Source organism: Panthera tigris, chromosome A2, assembly GCF_018350195.1.
Source record: "Panthera tigris isolate Pti1 chromosome A2, P.tigris_Pti1_mat1.1, whole genome shotgun sequence".
Lineage (NCBI taxonomy): Eukaryota > Metazoa > Chordata > Mammalia > Carnivora > Felidae > Panthera > Panthera tigris.
The window spans coordinates 110225443-110244015 of record NC_056661.1 but is presented as its reverse complement, the minus strand read 5'-3'; the positions used below and the strand labels follow the sequence as shown (position 1 = coordinate 110244015).

The 18573-nt window shown below is 36.1% G+C and overlaps 1 protein-coding gene across 4 annotated transcripts in view; it reads right to left on the bottom strand.

Annotated features, from left to right (window-relative positions):
• HDAC9 (histone deacetylase 9) overlaps positions 1 to 18573 on the bottom strand; it is a 955850-nt gene that overhangs the window by 394715 nt on the left and 542562 nt on the right. For 3 of the 4 annotated variants that reach the window (XM_042967858.1, XM_042967863.1, XM_042967868.1), the window contains exon 9: positions 1869 to 2000. The exons of the other annotated variant lie outside the window; for it this stretch is intronic. In XM_042967858.1, the coding sequence (XP_042823792.1) occupies positions 1869 to 2000 (132 nt within the window). The remainder of the gene's footprint in view (positions 1 to 1868; positions 2001 to 18573) is intronic. 4 annotated transcript variants of the gene reach the window in all.

Genomic DNA, 18573 nt, shown 5'->3' with positions numbered 1-18573 from the left:
ACTAGTTTAAAAAAAAATCTACCAAAGTGTCCACAAGTCCTAGCTCACTGAGTAGAAATGTGTGTCTAAAAAACATACAAGTCTCTCTTTGAAAACACATTATTTCCTCAGATGAAAGGGGCAGTCATTATCTCACAAAATTAGGGAGGGAGAAATATGGTATTTCAAAAAAAAAAAAAAAAAGAATGAAAGAAACTTGAGCAAAACTCCAGCAAATCATAACCCCTTTAAGTTAGAATTAATCATTATCCAGATTGGTATTGAGCAAAACTCTGCTGCAATATGGCAAGTGACTGTGGGGGAAAAGTTACAATCAAGAAAAGATCGTAAATAGAAAAGAACTTTGGGTTATATAAATATTACCTTAGAGAATCAGATTCTAAAGTGAAAACAAACAAAAAAAGCAAAGCAATGTATATGTTTTTCTTGTTTCTTCAGGTTTTCCTGTTATGAGGTAGCATATTCTCGCCAATTAGAAAAATCACTCATATCTACTTGCATTAGACATGATATTTTCATCTTCTTTACATTCATGAAAACAGATTCACTCCCCAACACCCCAAACCCACTAAGTCCCTCTATTACAAAAACTTAAGATTTTTATTTACGTAAGTACAAATATGCATTCTGAAAAAGAAAGTCTGCAGCGCCAAATTTAGAATTGTCCAAATTAGTGATGATATTTGATATTAAAAATAAGTATAAACTTTACTATTTATTTATTTAATAGGTCTTATCTGTCAAGGAAAAAGTTTCCAATAATACTTTATTTGGATACACATATTAATCTATCAGGATTGCATAGGAAATGATGCATCTTTTTTCCCTAAATAACCTGCCAAATTACCAAGTCACATTAGTATTCTGTATTTTTCACCTCCACCACCTTTGCCCTATTGTCTCCCCAAACTGCACACTATGATGGCCACAGGAGATACAGACAAGTCATTTTTAAAAACTATTATCCTTACCTGCTAAGGATAAGATCTGATCTTAGAGGAATAATAGCAACTGACCAGATTGGTATAACCATGGAAAAAAATGGTTGCAAATGACCACTTCTTTATTGATGCAACTGAAGGAAATGACCAGATACAATGCATAGCTCCAAGTAGGTACTCAGTAAACAGTAGTCCATACTATTACTTTGGCTAGCCTTTTTGGTTCTCATATCCCTAGGTCCTCTCTAATTTCAGACCAGGTACAACTGGGACTAGAAAGCTTTGTAAGACATCAGGTTGAATTTCCTAACCTGTTCACCCCACCACTAACCAGGCAGCTAAAAAAATAAGAACTCTTCCATTTGAGACTAGTGAAAATGACAGTTTCTTTCCCTTCCTAAAAGGCAATATATCCCCCTCCTGCCATAAGTCCCAGTTCACTAGTAAACACATAAAGTCATTTATGAGTTCTGTAAATTTGTTGAAAAGTCAAGGTTTTGCTGTTCCACATAGTTTAATTTTCCCAGATGCATTTTGTACATTCATGTCTGAGTATGGGGGAAGTGTTCTTCTTGGACCTCCCTCTGCTCATTTCTGATCAAATTTCATTAAAAGTTATATTCTTCTAGTTGGCATTCCTAAAATGGACTGCCTGTTTCTGAAAAGATTAAGGTGAGCTTTGGCATTCCCTAGTTACGCCTAGATTGACACATAGTTCTGTTTTTCATTCATTTCCTATTTAACACAGTTGGTGAATGCATGGCAGGGTTTACTGAACTACTTGTGAGTTTTCAATATAATTTCCTTTCAAGAAATGTTTCTTCTTAAAATAACTTTAATATGCAACAGCCATGTTTATTCTAAACTATTTATTTTCATTCCTCCTACCAGCATTTTTTAGTGTATGTCTGCCCAGTCCTCAATTACCTGTCACCTCAAACATTCGCTTCTTGAATGAAGTGACAACATTTCCATCCTTCCGCCTGAGTAAGGGGCTGCTTCTCCTCTCTGCCACTTTCTGTTTTAACCTGGACCGCACCTTCAAGTTGGGCTCAGAGGCTGGGGATTGAGACAAAGAAAATAGATAAAAATTAAAAAATAGAGAGCCAGCTGCTCCTGTGTATAAAAAACGGCTCACCCTTTTCTTGGTTCCTTCTCATCTCAAATTAAAATTCCAACCATGTAAAATAAGGCATTAACTCTAAATGAATGAAACAGACAAATATAGTAATTATTTTTATGAAATGTGCAAAATGTTTTCCTACTTCTCTAAATATGAAGTGAAAAAAGAGTAAAAATATAAAGTTTTCTACTTGTTTTATCTGACAGAATTGGGATTGCTGGGAGGTTTAATCATTAAATATGTTTGGGTCAGAGTAAGATTTATTATACATCATTGTCAGCTCTTTTAATTCTCCCAAGGGTGAAACGCAATACCACAAAAACAGTACCCTGATGTGATTTTAGAGACTCTGGCCTGACTTCTGGTAATAAGAAGACACCTCTGTAGCATATAATTTATGTCTAATTCTGATTCCTGGAATATTTCTTTGTCGGTAGTTTCTAACCTGATATCCTGAGAAAATATACTTGGTATATTAACACCAAACCAAGAAGAATCATTATGAATAAAACTTTCTACACATTTTGTATACAATCAAATAGAAAGAAAGGGTGGCCAAGCCTTAGATTTGAAAGTTCCGAGTTAGGTTATATGTTCCAAAGTACAAATGCACATTATACATTAGTATACATACATTAGTATTTCTTTGGTTAAACTATTCTAGGTAGTGATGTTCTCTAATTTAGTAATTATGTATTAGGCTTCTATGTAATTATACTCTAGAAGAATGGGAACACTGGAATGAGCCCCTATGTAGTACAAGTCAGTGATGGTAACGAAAATGGTGATGACGTTGATGATGACAGTTATGAAAAGAGTGTTTCCAACGACAACTAACATTCATGTAGTGATTCCCATGTTCACTACTGTTGTAAACACTTTGTTAATATTAACTTGTTTAACCATAAGAAAAAATCTATATGGGACAGATTCTATTTATACCTTGATTAGATTAATGAGGCAACGAACACAGAGAGGGTAAGTAACTTGCCCAAGGTCTCAGAGGTAAAAAGGGATGACACCATGATCTGTACCTAGATAATCTAGATCAAGTCTATTCTTCTAAATACCAAAATATTTCTGCTCCACCCTTCCTTGTATATGAACATCATAACAATTATAAACCTCTTCCCAAAGCATTACTAATCATCTGCGTTAGATATGATGGTATCATGCAGCTAGAGTTTTCAGTGAGTGAAATGTTTTCTTTGAAGGAATTTTGTATTTTTGCCTGACTGCAAAGTGTGTCAAAGTAAAACTTAACAATCTTTTCTTTCTTATCCCTCTTTATTATTGATTTGTTTTTTATGTTTAGACTTCAAATATCTGCATGTTCATTTTGTCTTTTTGTTTTCTGTTTCCCTTCTCTGCAGCTTGATGTTGGATGAAGAACCCCTACATTTTAGCTTTACTTGGAATGAACTTGGTGAAATAGGAACTTGAAAGAAATATCCAGTTATAAAAATAAAACAAGTTAATTTTTTTTGTGTTATATACCTGATTTTATGGCTGAAAACCCTGAAAAGGTAGAGATGGGTGGCTTGAAAGTATTGCAAAAGTAGAAAATGAAAAAGGGGGTAGGCAGAGAGCAGGACTGAGAACAAGAAGCTCAGGGCCGGAGCCCTGATATGTACCATTTCCCGGGGCCCCCACCTTGAGGCAAAGAAGGTAAACAGTTTGGGTAAAGGATTAAGGTTCTTCCAGACCTTCCAGGAGTTGACAGTCCACTTTATCTTAGTGGAGAAGTCTGAATTTGAATTACTAGCATCTGATTCAACCAGGATTAAAGGGAGAAAATAAAACTGTATTAATTCACTTAGATATGTTTCCCTGTACATGTTTATTTTTAAATTCCTTTAAAACACCAATTGTTGTCTCTAAAAAGCTGTAAGTTAATAAATATATTCATCTGAAACCTAGAAAGGAAGGAATGAGGAATCTCTATGTACTAACTCTTACTGCTTTCCACTGTGGCCTTGCTTATAACCTGAAGACAAAAAATTACAGATTCTCAGACTTTGATCTAGACATGCCTTGATGATGAAATCTAAGTATAAAATGCTACCGATTGACTGGCTCTCCAGAGGAAGACTATCAATTGATTAATCACTTTAAAGGATGGAGTAGGAAATGCACTATGTTTTCAGTGAGAAGAGGTGAAGTCCACTTCCCAGCTATGGGATATTCAGTAAGACTCTAGTACTTTCTGAGCCTGGCTCTTCATTTCTGAAACATAAAAATCTAAGACTTCCTTTATTTTAGAGCTATGGCCACCTGATTAGATACCTGAAAATAACTGTGAAGATCTAGATGAATGCACGGGAAGGAAAGGTTTATGGAACTTTCATTACTGCTGCTACTGTTAAGGATGGCAGGAATGACCCGGTCAGAACTGGGTCCCCACTCTCCTGATTTTCAGTCCAGCCCCCTTCCCTCTCCTAACACACGGCACCAGCTGGGGCCAAGTTTCTGCAATCAAGACTAAAATGTGCCAAAAAGCTTGGAAAAACAGCATATGCCATTTAAACATTCTATGTGAAACCTAGAATTCCGTAAGCTTTTCAGGGAAAAGAAAATGATTTGTCAGGTCAGCACATAGCTTTAATTCCTATGTTTGTTTCAGAGTGGGCTGGATATACAGTTCTAAAATTTCTTTCAAAGGTCGACACAAAAAAAGTGAACACCAGACTAGGAATGAGAACTGGGTTCTGGTCTTGTAGCTATCAGCTACTAAAATCAATAACCTTGAATAATTCCTAGTCTCTGAATGTCAGTTCATTTATGCAAATCAGCTATAGATTACTAGTAGGGCATGGAGTACATTGGCTTTGGGTGAATTACTTTGTATCTTTAAACCTCAGTTTTTCATGTTAAAATGGGGACAGTTTTTTTCCCCCCTCCATGTGCCCCAATAGACTCCATTTTACATCTTTGTCTGAGCCCATAAGGCTGAGTACTGGGGTTGCATCACTCTAGTCCTTTGCTGGTTTTATTTCCTTTGGGCTCATCTATGGGAAGGACTGGTTAGTGATAAAGGATTATGGAGGAGGGAGGGGCCAGGGTATCCTCTGCTCTCTCTGCCTCAGTGTTGCATCACTGGCTAGAGTTTTGTTTCTTTCTGATTTCATCTCCCTCGAGAGGCTTCTGCTCCATGGTTCCAGCTTTCCCAGCACTCCAGAAACATTGTTTCCTCTCCTTGCTTTTTCAACCCTAGGGGTGGGAATCGTTTCTTGCTGCTATTTTCTGGGTGCCTCAACATCTCTAAGCAGTTGTAAAGTACTCCTTTCATAAAAGTCTATGACCAATATTGTGAAGGTTCTGTTTCCTACCAAGACTCTGATTAACCAAGTCCCACGTACTCTGCCAAGTTTTTGTAGAATTAAATTAAATCATGCTCAGTAAAGGATAAACCAGTGCTTCTCAGTCAGGGAAGATGTTAACACCATGGGACAATTGGTAATGTGTGGAGATATTTTGGATGGTCAGTATGGAGTATAGCTGTTGGGAATCTAGTGGGTAGAAGCCAGAGATGCTGCTAAACATCCTACAATGTACATGGCAGATCCCAGAACGAAGAGTTATCTGGACTCAAATGTCTATACTGCCAAGTGTGAGAAACCCTGGGGTAAGAATCTGTAAATGGCAGCTGTTAATGACTATGCTACACTGCGATGATCAAAGAAGATAATACTATCTGTTAGACATTCTCAAAGAGGATGTGGAAGAGTAAGAAAAGATCATTAGAAATCAGGGAGTACTATACATCACTTGAAAATAATCAAGTGTTCACTATATTTTTATACTTAGAAATTTATTTCAAAACATTTTTAATATCACTGGTATTTCTATAGAAAGCAAAACAAGTCAACTTCATGTAGAAAGATGTAATTCTCAATTTTTGGTAGGATACTACTTGAAGCATTGTGATATTTTTATCTTTATCAGCTGAGGACATAGTTTTTAGTTTTTTTGTTTTTTTTTATAGTTTATTTTTTTGAGACAGAGAGACAGAGAGAGAGAGAGAGAGAGAGCGAGCGCCAGTTGGGGAGGGGCAGAGAGAGAGAGGGAGACTTAGAATCCAAAGGAGGCTCCATGCCGACAGCAGAGAGCCTGATGAGGCTCCTGGGGCTTGTGGGGCTCATACTGAAGAATGGAACCTTCAGATCATGACCTGAGCTGAAGTCAGAAGCTTAACTGACTGAGCCACCCAGACACCCCAAGGACATAGCTTTTTAAAAACTAGGAATCACTGATATTCAGTAAGTGCAACATAAATTTATTTTTTCAAAATATACAATACACTAGGGTGTCCTGGGTGGCTTATCGGTTAAGTGTCCAACTTCAGCCCCAGATCACGATCTCACGGTTTGAGAGTTTGAGCTTACTTCAGATCCTCTGTCCCTCCCCCCCACCTCTCTGCCTCTCCCCGACTTGTGCACGTGTGCACATGTGTGTCCACATGCTCTCTCTCTCTTAAAAATAAATATTAGAAAATACACACAACGTAAAACTTTTCTAAATAAAGGTCCATATGCACTAGTTCTAGTAAAAACTTTCATCTGTATTTCAATACTGGTTTTGAGTCACCAGAGTCACCAAAGACATTAGTATCTCAGTGGTGAGGATGAAGGATGAAATGATAGATAACCATCATTTAGTCATTGCAATGCTTTATAAGCTCACTCCTCATATTTCAGAAGCCCACACACCAAAGCTCAGCATGATATATACCCAAGGCGTAGAATTAATGATCTATTGTGCTGACTCAGTTTGCAGTTAGAGTTAATTCCATTTTTAATGCTCTGGTCTCCCCAAAGGCTGAAGATTTCCATTCCAGTGACTTGCTAATGGGATGCTAATCCTCAAGAGCCCAGAAAGAGATCACTAACTGGGGAGACATTCTGCTTGTATCTCAATGTATTTCATGCCTAGTTGCACTAATTGCCTTTCTATTTTTACCCCATACCCATCACTCTCTACATCTCAATTAATCACAGAAACAGAAGGCAAGCTTTTTAGTGTGTGTGCCCATCTGAATGCATGTGTCTGCCGAGAAGAAAACCTTGCATGAAAAATTGATTATCATTATTTAAATGAAAACAATCAATATTAAAATAAAGAGGACAGACCTAAAACCTTCTATTCTTTTCACTTAAAAGAAATTAAAAAGGGAACAAAATGAAACAGAAAACATGTGCAAGATGCTTCATGAGCTAAATGTATTTCAAATCTTTCTTTTCATACATGGTGCGGAATGAACTTAGGGGTGGCAGGGTTTGAGAACAAACAACGGGAAAGAAAGAGTAAAGCTAGGTAGCAGAAGCACAGGTTAAAAAATTAGGATTCCAATATTAACTGACAAAGCCCAGACTTGTCATTTCACTTCAGCTTGTTTTATGTGAGTGTGAGGGTGTCATTTTTGCACACTTACACACACATACAGACATGGAAAGTATTTTTTGCAGAAGCAAAGAGGTCTCAAACAGAAAAAGATCAGACTCAGATTTTACTGCTAACTTTTCATGTACTAATTGCAACCATGGGTGAGTTCTCTGATCTCCGTGAATCATTTTAGTATCTACTACAGAGTAGTAATGATGCCTACCGTACATCATGGTGGATGATTAAAGGGGTGGAATAGAGTACATAGCTCAACTGGCTGGCTGTCACAAAAAAAGTTGTTCAACTGACAGATGTTGAATAAATGAATGTTTAATGTAGTCTATATGTAAGACTAAGAGAAACTTAAAAAAGTAGAAGGATAGAGAGCTACAACTGGTTTACTGCCTTTGCCTATTGCAATGTTACCTATAAAAATAACAAAAATAGTAATTATCCCTTTTCTAATCTTTTACTCAGTATATTTAAGTCCACTTTTTTGGGGGGCACCTGGGCGGCTCAGTCGGTTGGGTATCCGACTTTGGCTCAGGTCATGATCTCACGGCTGGTGAGTTCGAGCCACGCATCAGGCTCTGTGCTGACAGCTCAGAGCCTGGAGCCTGCTTCAGATTCTGTGTCTCCCTCTCTCTCTGCCCCTCCCCTGCTTGTGCTGTCTCTCTCTCAAAAATGAATAAAGATTTAAAAAAATAAATAAAATAAAATCAATTTTTTGTTGGTAATTGACTACATATTTTTTTCAATATTTTTACTTACCTGTTTATAATTTCTTTTTTTTCATTTTTTAATGTTTATTTTACTTTTTAGAGAGAGAAAAAGAGGGGGAGAGAGAGAGAGAGAAAAAAGTGTGAGTGGGGGAGGGGCAGAGAGAGAGGGAGACACAGAATCTGAAGCAGGCTGCAGACTCTGAGCTGTCAGCACAGAGGATGCAGGGCTCGAACTCATAGACTGTGAGATCATGACCTGAGCTGAACCCGGACTCAACTAACTGGGCCACCCTGGTGCCCCTATAATTTCTACTTTATTTAGTTTCTGTCTTAAATACATCACCATCTACTAAGAATGATGCTTACTGTGTGCACTTTGTCCTTATTCCCTTTTAATTCTAAATTATGAACATTCTTTACACCAATAATTGAGACAAAAATTCAATACCACGTATCATGGTATACAGATGTTCTTCATTCTCATTTGAAATGATCATAAGGATAAAAGGAAGAAATTTCCATTGAGTAATGGCCAATAATACTATTAATTAAGAGCGCCTGGGTGGTTCAGCCGGTTAAGCACCCAACTCTTGATTTCAGTTCAGGTCATGATCTCATGGGGCTTTGCAATGACAGCACGGAGCCTGCTTGAGATTCTCTCTCTCCCCCCACTCTGTCCCCCACTTGTGCACACCCTCTCTCTCCAAATAAATAAATGTTTAAAAAACAATACTATTTAGATAATAATTATCAATCAAAATTTAGTACTAGATTAATATATGTCTTTATACTAATGAATATTTGAGATATTCAACAATTTCACCTGCACTGCATGTTTAGCACTGAAATCACAAGTGAAGGTGAGACTTCTGTTGCCAACTTCAGATTCCTTCTCTGGCATTGTCATTCTTCCCTGCTGTACTAGATCTGCGTACTTGTTCACCCAGCCTGTCTCTCTTGCTGGATTTCTCTTGCTCTCTCCCACCCACAGGGCTACCTTAGGAGCTGCCATATTCTAATACTCTGTCACTTGGAACCAAGGACATAAAAGCTATCATTCATTCACTCTCTTCTGAATGCCCTTTAGGAAGATTAGGTTTCCTGTCTGAGTCACTTCTCCCTTTCAGGGTAGCAGTGTAGGAATCCATTCCATGTGAACTGTTCAATTAAGTAATCATTCCAATTATGAAAAGATACTTTGGGGACATAGAAAATTCTCTAATCTAGTTTATCTGAAGATCTGGGTTACTCTAATTAAAACTTTTCATAATTAGACAAAGGCTATGTATTTGCAAAGTCAGCATTCAGAATAATACTGCAAATCTAACACAACTTATATTTTTGGCTCAAATAATACAGATTTTTAATGTTATGAGTCAGATTTTGTACATTTTTATGTCAGGAGCAAAGTTTCTAATCTAACTCTTTCTAACTGTAACCATTTAATGATATATAATTCATTCATATGAGTTTTAAAAAAATCATTTCTTTGGTAATTTTAACTTCTAATAACTAGCCACACTTATGGTAATTTATAAATGCAATTCCCTGAAGAAATTATAATACTATTCTTTTTGATTCAGAAATATTATTGTCAACATCTATCCATCTTCTTATTGGGAATATACCAAATATATCTGTTTGTTAAAAAGGATTATTCTCTTTCAAAAAGCATATTGGTATATGTTATGCACATTAGTCAATTTGCAGTGTGGTCTTCTGAAGTGTTTATTTTATTAACAACATTTATTGCTGCCTTCTGATTATATAGGTCATACATGTTCAATAATTTTAGAAATGGGGCAAATTGAGTTTTGCCTGCTAATATGTTTCTTTTGTGTTTTGTATATAAAAATATTTGAAAATGAGAATCAAATTATATTTACGATGGCATACTGTTTGTTCACTTAATGCATTATAAGTCTTTTCACAGGCAATTATATATTCTTTAAAATAATTCCATTTATTCTGTTTTTCACTCAAAAATCTATTATGAATCTTTCCCCAAGTAGCTATGTATTCTTTTAAAAACACATTATAAGGGTGTACCATATGTTATGTAGTCACATTTACATGTGAGTATGCAATAATTTGTTTAAACATTTGATAACTGGATGTTTAGGTGATCTACAGTGTTGCTTGGAAAGACCGCACCAGTGGCATGCATTATTGTGAACCTACGTTCGCACTTGTGAGTATTTCCTTCCATCAGTGTAAACAGGAATTTAACTCTTAGGTTCCTCACAATTGAAAATAACAACACTGGGCGCCTGGGTGGCTCAGTCTGTTAAGCGTCCGACTTCAGTTCAGATCATGATCTCAGGGCTCCTAAGTTTGAGCCCTGCGTTGGGCTCTGTGCTGACAGCATGCAGCCTGGAGCCTGCTTCAGATTCTGCATCTCCCTCTCTCTCTTTGCCCCTCCCCATTTGTGTTCTGTCTCTGTCTCTCTCTTAAAAATAAATAGACAATTTTTTTTTAAAAAAAGGAAGAAAGCAACAACAACCTTATTATTATAAAAATTATCAATGGGCATACAGGGCAAAGAGTATTATTAAGTCCTACGAAGCAGCTCAGAGAAGTTGGAAAAACATATGGAGGTCCTGGTAACAGGAATGTGGTCCAGGATGGGGAGGTTGTTAGCCCTGCATGGGCATTTTCCCATAGCACTCATAGATGCTTCATATTGTCAGCCAGAGCAGGCATTCTAAAACTCAAAGGCCCAGGACAAGACACTCAGTTTCTTCTTCTATCTAAGAGCAGTACTCTGTACTGAAAACTGTACCCTTTTTTACACCAGTGTTTCTTCTGAGTGCCTGGTGCTTACCTGGCTTCGTTAGCACTTAGTGGAAATGAATGAATAAATGAATACAAAACTTGCTACTCAATGCTAGATTTAAGAAAAAAAAATACTAGGACAAACAAAGGAGAAAATAACAATTTTCCTTGAATTTTTAGGACATTTAAAGTACAAATTCCCATTTTTAAGGAATAATATAAGATACTTTAATCAAACAATATGATTCTGGACAAAAACAAATTATAATTTATACAATATTTCATCACTTTTTTATAGTTAAAATGAAAACTTTCTATTTAGTTGGTTCCATTGTTTAATGTCATTTAATTAAGATTCTATTGAGTAACAATACTGATAGGCTGCAAGTTCCATGAGGGCTGGGAATGGGTACAGTTATGTTTCCATTGCTTATTCAGTACTTATGCAATACCTACTACATAGAGTAAATCTGTAAGTTATTTATTGAACAAATGAATGAATCAATGAATGTGAAAAAGTGTGTGTTAAACACTGAGGCAACTGCCTCATCAATAAACTAGAAAGCCTTTTTCTCCTAGGTACTCAAGGTCTAACAAAAATGAATGACAGACTGTGATCAATGCCATGCTATAAGTATAAGCAGGTTGTGGCTGTAAGGCACAGAGGGGGAAATCCTGGGGGCTGAGTGAAATACTGACAGGCCGACCTGGGAGGAAAGTACAATTCTATATGGAGAAAACAACCTTGTCCAGGGGAAGGTGCTGGCAAATTCAAGGAATGAATATTGAGTATGCTAACACATTGAGAAAGGGATACTAAATGGAAAATAAGGCTTCAAAAAAATATCAAGCAAAATTTAGCTAAATTATGCAATACTAAGAGAGGATATTTGATATATATCTTCAAACTCTCTTTCTTTCTTCTTAGCAGACAAGCGTGCATCTTTCCCATTCAAACAAAAATAAGCCCTCCTAAGATATAAATTATTAGCTACTATCTGTAGTTATACTTTAATTCACAGTCAAGTTTTTTTTTTAAGTAGCCTTAAACTTGCCACCACCACTTCCTAACCTCAAACCACTGCAATATGGCTCTAACCTTCACTGTTTCACTGAAATTACTCCACCACACATAGTGCTCAGAACAGTAGATGTCATAATTTTGTGTCTATTCTCAGTACTTAGCAACTACACAGACTCATGGTAAGTCTCAATAAGCAGTTGCTAAATGAATAAATGCATGCTTACACATATTCAAGCATGAAAGGAAACTTAATTAAAGGTTGGGTTTCAAATGTTGTTGAGAAGCAAAGTAGATGAACTTCAACTTTTCTAATTCCTAAAAATTTCTTGATGTTCAGTGTTATGGCAAGAAGTCTTATAGATCAGATGTGGAATGCAGAAGGAATTTCATTTTTCTGGTAAGCACGAAAAATAACATGTTTTGGATTCCAGGAAATCATATCCCCTAAGTCTAGAATACCTTCATATTTATCTAGACATGTATCTAGAATACTTCCTTTTACACATTTTAATATTTTAAGTATAAGATATTTACCTAAATAAGGACAAATTCTGAAAATCCATACTTTGAAAATACAGTAAAATGTTGAATTATCACTTCATTGAAATAAACTAGATTAAGGGCATATTCAGTCTTCTTCAATCCAGTTTCTAAAATCTATTAAGACATTTTTTTAACGCGTATTTGTGAGAGAGAGAGCACACAAGCAGGGAAAGGGCAGAGAGAGGGAGACACAAAATCCAAAGCAGGCTCCAGGCTCTGAGCTATTGGCACAGAGCCCGAGGCAGGGCTCGAACCCATGAGCAGTGAGATCATGACCTGAGCTGAAGTTGGATGCTCAACTAACTGAGCAACTCAGGCGTCCCTCTAAAATGTATGTTTTAACCCACAGCCTAAAGGTTTATAATAAAGTCTTACTTCTAACTAGTATTTTACAACTTAAATAATATGCTACTTTGGGGGTTATCTGAATTTATATAGACATATTTATATCTTTTTAAAATAAAAGTCCTCTTTAGTTCTAAAATTCCACACTTATAAATAAAAATTCAGAATACATTACTTAATCATGCTAATAATATTTCAGGAATGAACGAATTCCTGTCTATGCATGAAAGAAATTATACCATGATGTACTTTACAGTTTTATTTACTTCCCTTATTATATGTATCCTTTATATACTCTTTCAAATAGAAATGTCATGAAGAATAGTTTTATTTGTGATGTAAAACTTTTTAACACTTTCTACCCAGATACTTCATAAGAGCTATAGGTATAAACATAGATGTGAATTGATTTCATGACAGAGTGAGGGCCATCTGAATGGGTGAGATCTGCATAGGGACAACCCAGTATTTGATAGGGACACAATTTCTCCCAGGAAACAAGCATACAGTCAGGATTGTATGGTCCAGAAAATTAACACCTATCACCTAATAACTCTCTGGGTATCACCATAAATCTAACCTTATTTGTGCTCTCAGCATGAACCTTACTTGGTCACATTAATAAGAGTCTGGCACTGATTCCCAGTCTTGATTCTGCCACTGTGGTATGATTTGGGTAAAATATTATTCAATGTCTCTATGCCTCATTTTTCTTGCCTGAAAATGTGACATTCTCCTGACTTTAAAGAGTTCATAAGTATTAAAGAGAATGATATCCAGTAAATATAGTAAAATCACTGTCTAATCTTAAATGCTGTAAACCTTACTTTCTTCAAATATATGGCTTTAAACTTTTAAAAACTTTTTTCTCTTATGTTTATTTAAAAATTTTCAGTTCATTCCCATAAAACTATAAAATTGCTATCTAGCTTGCTACTTTGTTTCCTTTTTTTTCTTCTGACTTGCCCAGTTTACAACTCTCCAAAAGCAGTTACTCAATCTTATTCCCACAAAATATTACTGTGAACTATGTTCTTAAAAATTACTTCATAAAGAATCTTCCTATATTTTTAAATACCTAAAGAGATGTATACTAGATGTATACTAGTTCCTAATATTACTCTATACATTTATTTATTCATATAAGAGAAATTTATTCGGTGCCTATTATAAGCTCTCTGAATACAATAGCAAACAAGCTATAGGTATTATCCTCAAAGATTTCTCACAGAATCTTAATTTTAATATAAACATATATTCATGAAGATATGTCCAGATTTATTTTGGCAAATATATTCGGAATAAGGAATGTAGTGTGTATTTAGCGTAGCTCTGTGGGTGATAAAAAGGCACCAAGTAAAGCTTAACAAAGGGGAAGTATGTATTACCTAAGCATTTACAGAAAAGTATGAACTATCCAAGCATACAGTGGAGGAAGAGCAAGGACTATTTGGAAAATCAGGTGTGAATGGCTTATGTGAGTGTGAAGCAGAGAGTTCTTCTGGGACTGTAACTTGTTTGGGACTGCTCATGCAAGTGGTATGAGAGGGTGGAGTGGAGAAAGGTTACAGAGAAGGCTACGTCAGGAGGGGAGAAGGCAAGAGAAAGTTTGTGAATACCATGTAAGGATTTTAGCCTTCAAGATGACAGAAGAAGTATCACGGGGGCACCTGGTTGGCTCAGTCAGTAGAGCATCCAACTCCCGATCTCAGGATCCTGAGTTTGAGCCCCACCTTGAGTGTAGAAATTACTTAAATTAATTAATTAATTAAAAAAAGAAGAGTTATTACACGAGTCTTAAGTAGGAGGATAGGAACACTAGATTTAAAATTTAAAAAGACAGAGAGTTGACTGGCCAAAGTTATGCTGGAGTCAGAGAATGGTCAACCACTGGAATGGGCATTGAACTAAATGGGTATTGAACTGCAACAGACTGCATATTGAGGAAGGGAAGGTTTAAGAGCAAGCGATGACAGAAGATTCTACAATAAGATAGAGGACAACCAGTTCCCCAGTTTTCTGGATTAGCTCACTATGTAGAAGGTGGTTCCACTAGTCTCCTCAGGCAATCGCATTGTGCGGTTTAGTTTAAGTGGCTTTCTGGTCAATCTTGCCATGCACATTTATATTGTTTAGTGTTTAATTACTACTACTTGTAACTGTTATCTGCTTCACTATAATTTTGAGTCTTTCAGTGCAACCATTAGGAACATTTGGCCCTTCAAAACCCCTGACACCCAACCAGGTGCCATGGATAAACAGCACCAATAACAAAGGGTCAGCACTGATATCTAAACAACAGGAGTTTGTCCTTCACCTGGCTCAAACTCTAGCTACCTTACTTCCTGTTCTTCTTCTTCCGTTTCAAAACCTTCCAAGTCATTTGGGCAGATCTTGTTATTATTTTCCTTTACAAATTTTGCTTTTGTAAACTTTATGTTTTGGAATGTTCTCAGTAATTCACTTCTGCCTCAATGGAATTCACAGCTTCATTATCTTTATTCTAGATTTTCTTTGTAATACATATTTATAAGAAAACAAAAATATCTAACTCAGACTGATGTAAAAGGCAACATTTTGTCTCTGGATTTATTAAGGTCACCTCAGAGTCCTTCTCTAGACAGATCTTCAGTTAAACACCTTCTATTAGCCAACTTTCTCTGGATAACTATCTAGATAAATAGATCTCAAACTTCAAATAAACTGGTGAAGAAGTACTAAGTGAAAGGATTCTATACAATCATCATTCTAATAAAAACTCTAAATTAGTTGTGGTAGGCAGAATAAGGCAACAGAGATATCTATGTCTTACTCTCCAGAACGTGTGACTGTTACTTTACATGGTGAAAAAATAATTAAGGTTGCAGATGGATTTATGGTTGCTAATTAGCTCATTTAAAGAGAAGGAGATTATCCTGGATTGTCCAGGTGGGCCCAGGATAATCACAAGTGTCTTTTGAAAATACTAAAAAGAGAGGCAAAAGAGTGCCAGAGCAATGCAGTTCAAGACTCAACTAGTCACTGCTGGCTTCGAAGAGGGAAGTGGGCCACGAGCCAGAGAATGCAGGCAGCCCCCAGAAGCTGGAAACATCAAGGAGATGAAAATGCCCCTAGAGCCTCTAGAAAGGAACACGGCTCTGCTGACACCTCAATTTTAGCCCAGAGAGACCCATTTTGGACTTCTGACCTCCAGTACAGAAAGATCATAAATATGTGTGTTTTAAGGTACTAAGTTTGTAGTAATTTATTACAGGAGCCATAGGAAGCCAATACAGCAGTCCAGTGAATTCCAAGGTTGGCATTGTTTTGCAAGTAGCATATTCTTAAATACTGGTTACGATTAGATCAGGTTTTACTGTGCTATGTTTTTATTGCATTATTTTTAGGTAAGAAGTCAGATATTAAAGAAAACTATTAAGATATATGCTCATCAGTTAGCAAAATACTAGGACAATAATTAAAATTAATATTTACTATTTTATCATATTTAATTTTCTATAAAAGGTAAAAGTTTTATTAATATATATTTTATTTGTGAAAAGATAGGAGAAAAAAGAGACAAAAACAGAGCTTTTTTCTTTATTTTTTCTGTTAAAGATCCATAAGGGTGTAAGCTAAAGATCATTTATTTTAACCCTGAAATGCTAAGAATACTTTGTACATATTAAATAGCCATGATAAGCAAGCACTTTCCAAAATGCACTCAAGTGGGAACATTTTACTGTTTTTTCCTTCACAGATTCCATTTGAGATATTAGATTATTAAGCCAAAAAACAACTGTATTATAAGGCCCATTCCTAAACACAATTTCCCTTTTTTAGTGCAATGTAAGTTAGAGGAGAGAGAAAAAAAACGGTTTAAACATCTAATTAGCCAGTTTCAAAATGTAGTTAATTAAAATAATTTTGCTTTTATATATGATCTTCATGGTATGAGATACAATTCCAGTCTCCTACAACTTAATCAGATGAATATAAAATGTAACGTTCCATCTGGTAAATCAATTTAACAGACATAATTGTGCCCCACCATAACTCAATAAGACACTGAGGAAAACCATTGAAATGCTATTTCCTTTTCTTTAGAAGAGAATTATGTACAATTTCAGCATGCTTTGCATTTCTAAAAGTTAAAGTCAACAGGGAGGTATCACTCTCCTTTACATGAGTTTCCCATGAGAAAATCAACAGCAAAGTATAAAGCCTGTGCTGTTATTCCTGAAACACTCCATAATACTAACTTGGCTTTAACCAGAACATATTATTTGGCAGCTAAAACCTTTAATTAGAGTTGTGGTTTGAACAGATTTTCACGGAATTTATGTTCTATCAGGGCTCAAAGAACAGCATTGTTTTTCTTACCAGTTTATTCTATTTCAGGTGGTTTAAATGTTGTACTTGAGCTAGGAGTGGAAAAAAAGAGAATGTTGCTGATTCTCATTTAATTGGTTTTAATTATGACTGGACATTTCTGAAGGAGAACTAATAGCAATAGGACAAGAGGAGAGCCCCTTTAACTGAGACACACCCTTTAACTATTATTAACTGAGCACTTGCTTTGTGCCAAGTTGTATATTAGGTATTATGGGAGGAAAAATATATATCTAAAAAAGAGTGAGATGGTAGGGAAAGGTCTTCACTTGGTGATAGACTGGAAAAGAGGAGACAAAAGACAAAGCCAAGATGAATCTCACAGTCAACCCTGTGTGATTAGAGCAGAGGTTTTAGCAGGATAGAGGAAATCAGGAGTAGAAGCATGTCTTGAAGTGGAAGGTGTGAGGGTCAACTTTTTTTTTTTTAAGTTTATTTATTTTGAGAGAGAGAAAAAGAGAGCTTGTGCATGTGTGGGGGAGGGGCAGAGAGAGACGGAGAGAAAGAATCTCAAGCAGGGTATGTGTGATCAGTGCAGAGTCCAATGCAGAGCCCCATTACAGGCTTGATCTCACAAACTGTGAAATAATGACCTGAGCCAAAATCAAGAGTCAGAGATCAACTACCCAGGTGGCCTAGTGAGGGTCAACTTTTAAACCTGGAGGTGACAATAATGGCAGAACATCTTGGGAATGTCAGCCTGGAGCCTATGGAGAGGTTGAGAATTAGAGATGTAGATTTTGACCATAAATTTAAAGGTAAAAATGAAAATGGTCCTGATCAGTCTGTTCATTTTACGAATGAGAAAGTTGAGTTAAACCCTGCTGTCAGAGGTACCTACTGATAAGACTGAATAAGAACTAGAATTAAAGCCTTTAATAGGCTGATGGTAATGAAAACGTGGGAAAATTAAAACAATGAAAAACAACATGCAGAGAGGAGGAGACAACTGAACTTGAAAAATCACATGTTTCCATGGGCTGCATGCAGAAAGGATGCAGTAAGGAAACAGAGAGGGGAAGCAGATGAATGGAAGAGTAGCATTAAAATTAAGCTTTAAAGGAGAAAGAGTAAGAGTTGGTGAGTGGAGACAAAAGCCACAAAAGATAAAGGAAAAAAAAAACTAAGAAAAAGCCATAGATTTAGGGATTTGTAAGTCACCGGTGTCCTATGAGAATAATGATAAGGAAGAGAAAAATGAGTTAAATCAGATGATATACATTTCTGTATCATCATAACCTAGCAGAATAACTAAGCAGAATAGATGCTCAGTAAGTGTTATTCTGAATTCAATCGTATATGTAATGATGGAATAGATTTAAATTTTGACAACAAAGGGAAGAGGGA